This window comes from Myotis brandtii, unplaced genomic scaffold, assembly GCF_000412655.1.
Source record: "Myotis brandtii unplaced genomic scaffold, ASM41265v1 scaffold8552, whole genome shotgun sequence".
In the NCBI taxonomy this organism is placed as follows: domain Eukaryota; kingdom Metazoa; phylum Chordata; class Mammalia; order Chiroptera; family Vespertilionidae; genus Myotis; species Myotis brandtii.
The window spans coordinates 241-1,339 of NW_005371479.1; the positions used below are offsets into that span (position 1 = coordinate 241).

A 1,099-nucleotide genomic window follows, 5' to 3' on the forward strand; every position below is an offset into this window, starting at 1 on the left:
CTAGTTTGGCATCTCTTTTCCCCGATGGGGCCACCCTTTCCCCTGATGCACCATGTGGCTCAGGTTAACCCAGAAGAGCAGAGGAAACAGCGCCACTGGGCCTGCACCTGGCAGGGCTGGGTCAGCGGGACGAGGGCAGGACGGTGATGCCAGGAGAGGCCCCGTCAGAGCTCTGAGCCCCTGCACTGCTCCCGGGGAGACCTGACAAAAGGACTCGGCTGACTTCCCAGGAGCCCCCGAGGGTCAGAGAGTGAGGTTAGGTGGCTCCAGCTAAGTGAGTGGATGGCCATCGTCTGTGTGTCTAGCTGGGAAGTGGGTGCAGAGGGGAGCAGAACGGGGTGATCCCCAGAGGAGTCTCATGCCTTGGGTTCCTCCTGTCTGTGCCCACAGAACCCTGATAGATGCAACCACCTTCGAGGAAAACTTTGCTAACAGATGGGATAACGAAACACAACTGTGCTATGAGGTGGAGGTCTGGAAGCACGACGCTTGGGCCCCACTTGAGAAGTACCAGGGCTCCCTGTGCAACCAGGTGAGTGAGCACAGCAGGCATGGTTCCTGGGACATTCGGGGAGAAGTTTCCATGCCTGCGGGTGTGCTCGAACAATATCCCTTGGCCCCCAGCTGCTGTGGTGTTGCCCAGAGGCAGGGAGGACAGACTCTGCTGTGATTGGCAGCTTGGAGCCCCACATAAGAAAACAGTCACAGTGTCCCTGGGCCTGGGCCCACCAGCCCAGTGTCAGCCCAGCCTCCAGGGTCAGCCTGTCCCTCCTGCTGTGCCTCTGAGGAGGGGTCAGGCCAGAGGGAAAGGCACCTGGACAAAGGGGCCGTTCTCCCCTCACCCCCGCCTGGGCAGCCTGTGGCCAGAGAGCCAGAGCTCCCCCTTGGTGCTCCCTCCAGTCACTCCTGGGACAGCCTGGCAGGGTGCTGTCCCCACAAGAGCATTGCCAGCTGCACGTAGCCCAGGACGCCTCCTGGGTCCCCGGGTACCATCCACTGCCACCAGGGCTCTGCACTAGCTTCGTGGGCCTGACTTCTTCCTCCTCCCTGAGCCCCTGGTTGAAAATCCTTCCCTGGGCGGGTGGGCTAATCTCCATAA

At 61.3% G+C, this 1,099-nt stretch overlaps 1 protein-coding gene across 1 annotated transcript in view; it reads left to right on the forward strand.

The window, feature by feature from the left end:
• Positions 1-390: 390 nt before the first annotated feature.
• Positions 391-1,099, forward strand: part of LOC102258209 (DNA dC->dU-editing enzyme APOBEC-3G-like) — a gene marked incomplete at its 5' end in the record, with an annotated part of 3,191 nt that continues 2,482 nt past the window's right edge. Inside the window, one exon of the mRNA XM_014532203.1 lies at positions 391-532. Coding sequence (XP_014387689.1) covers positions 391-532 — 142 coding nt within the window. The remainder of the gene's footprint in view (positions 533-1,099) is intronic.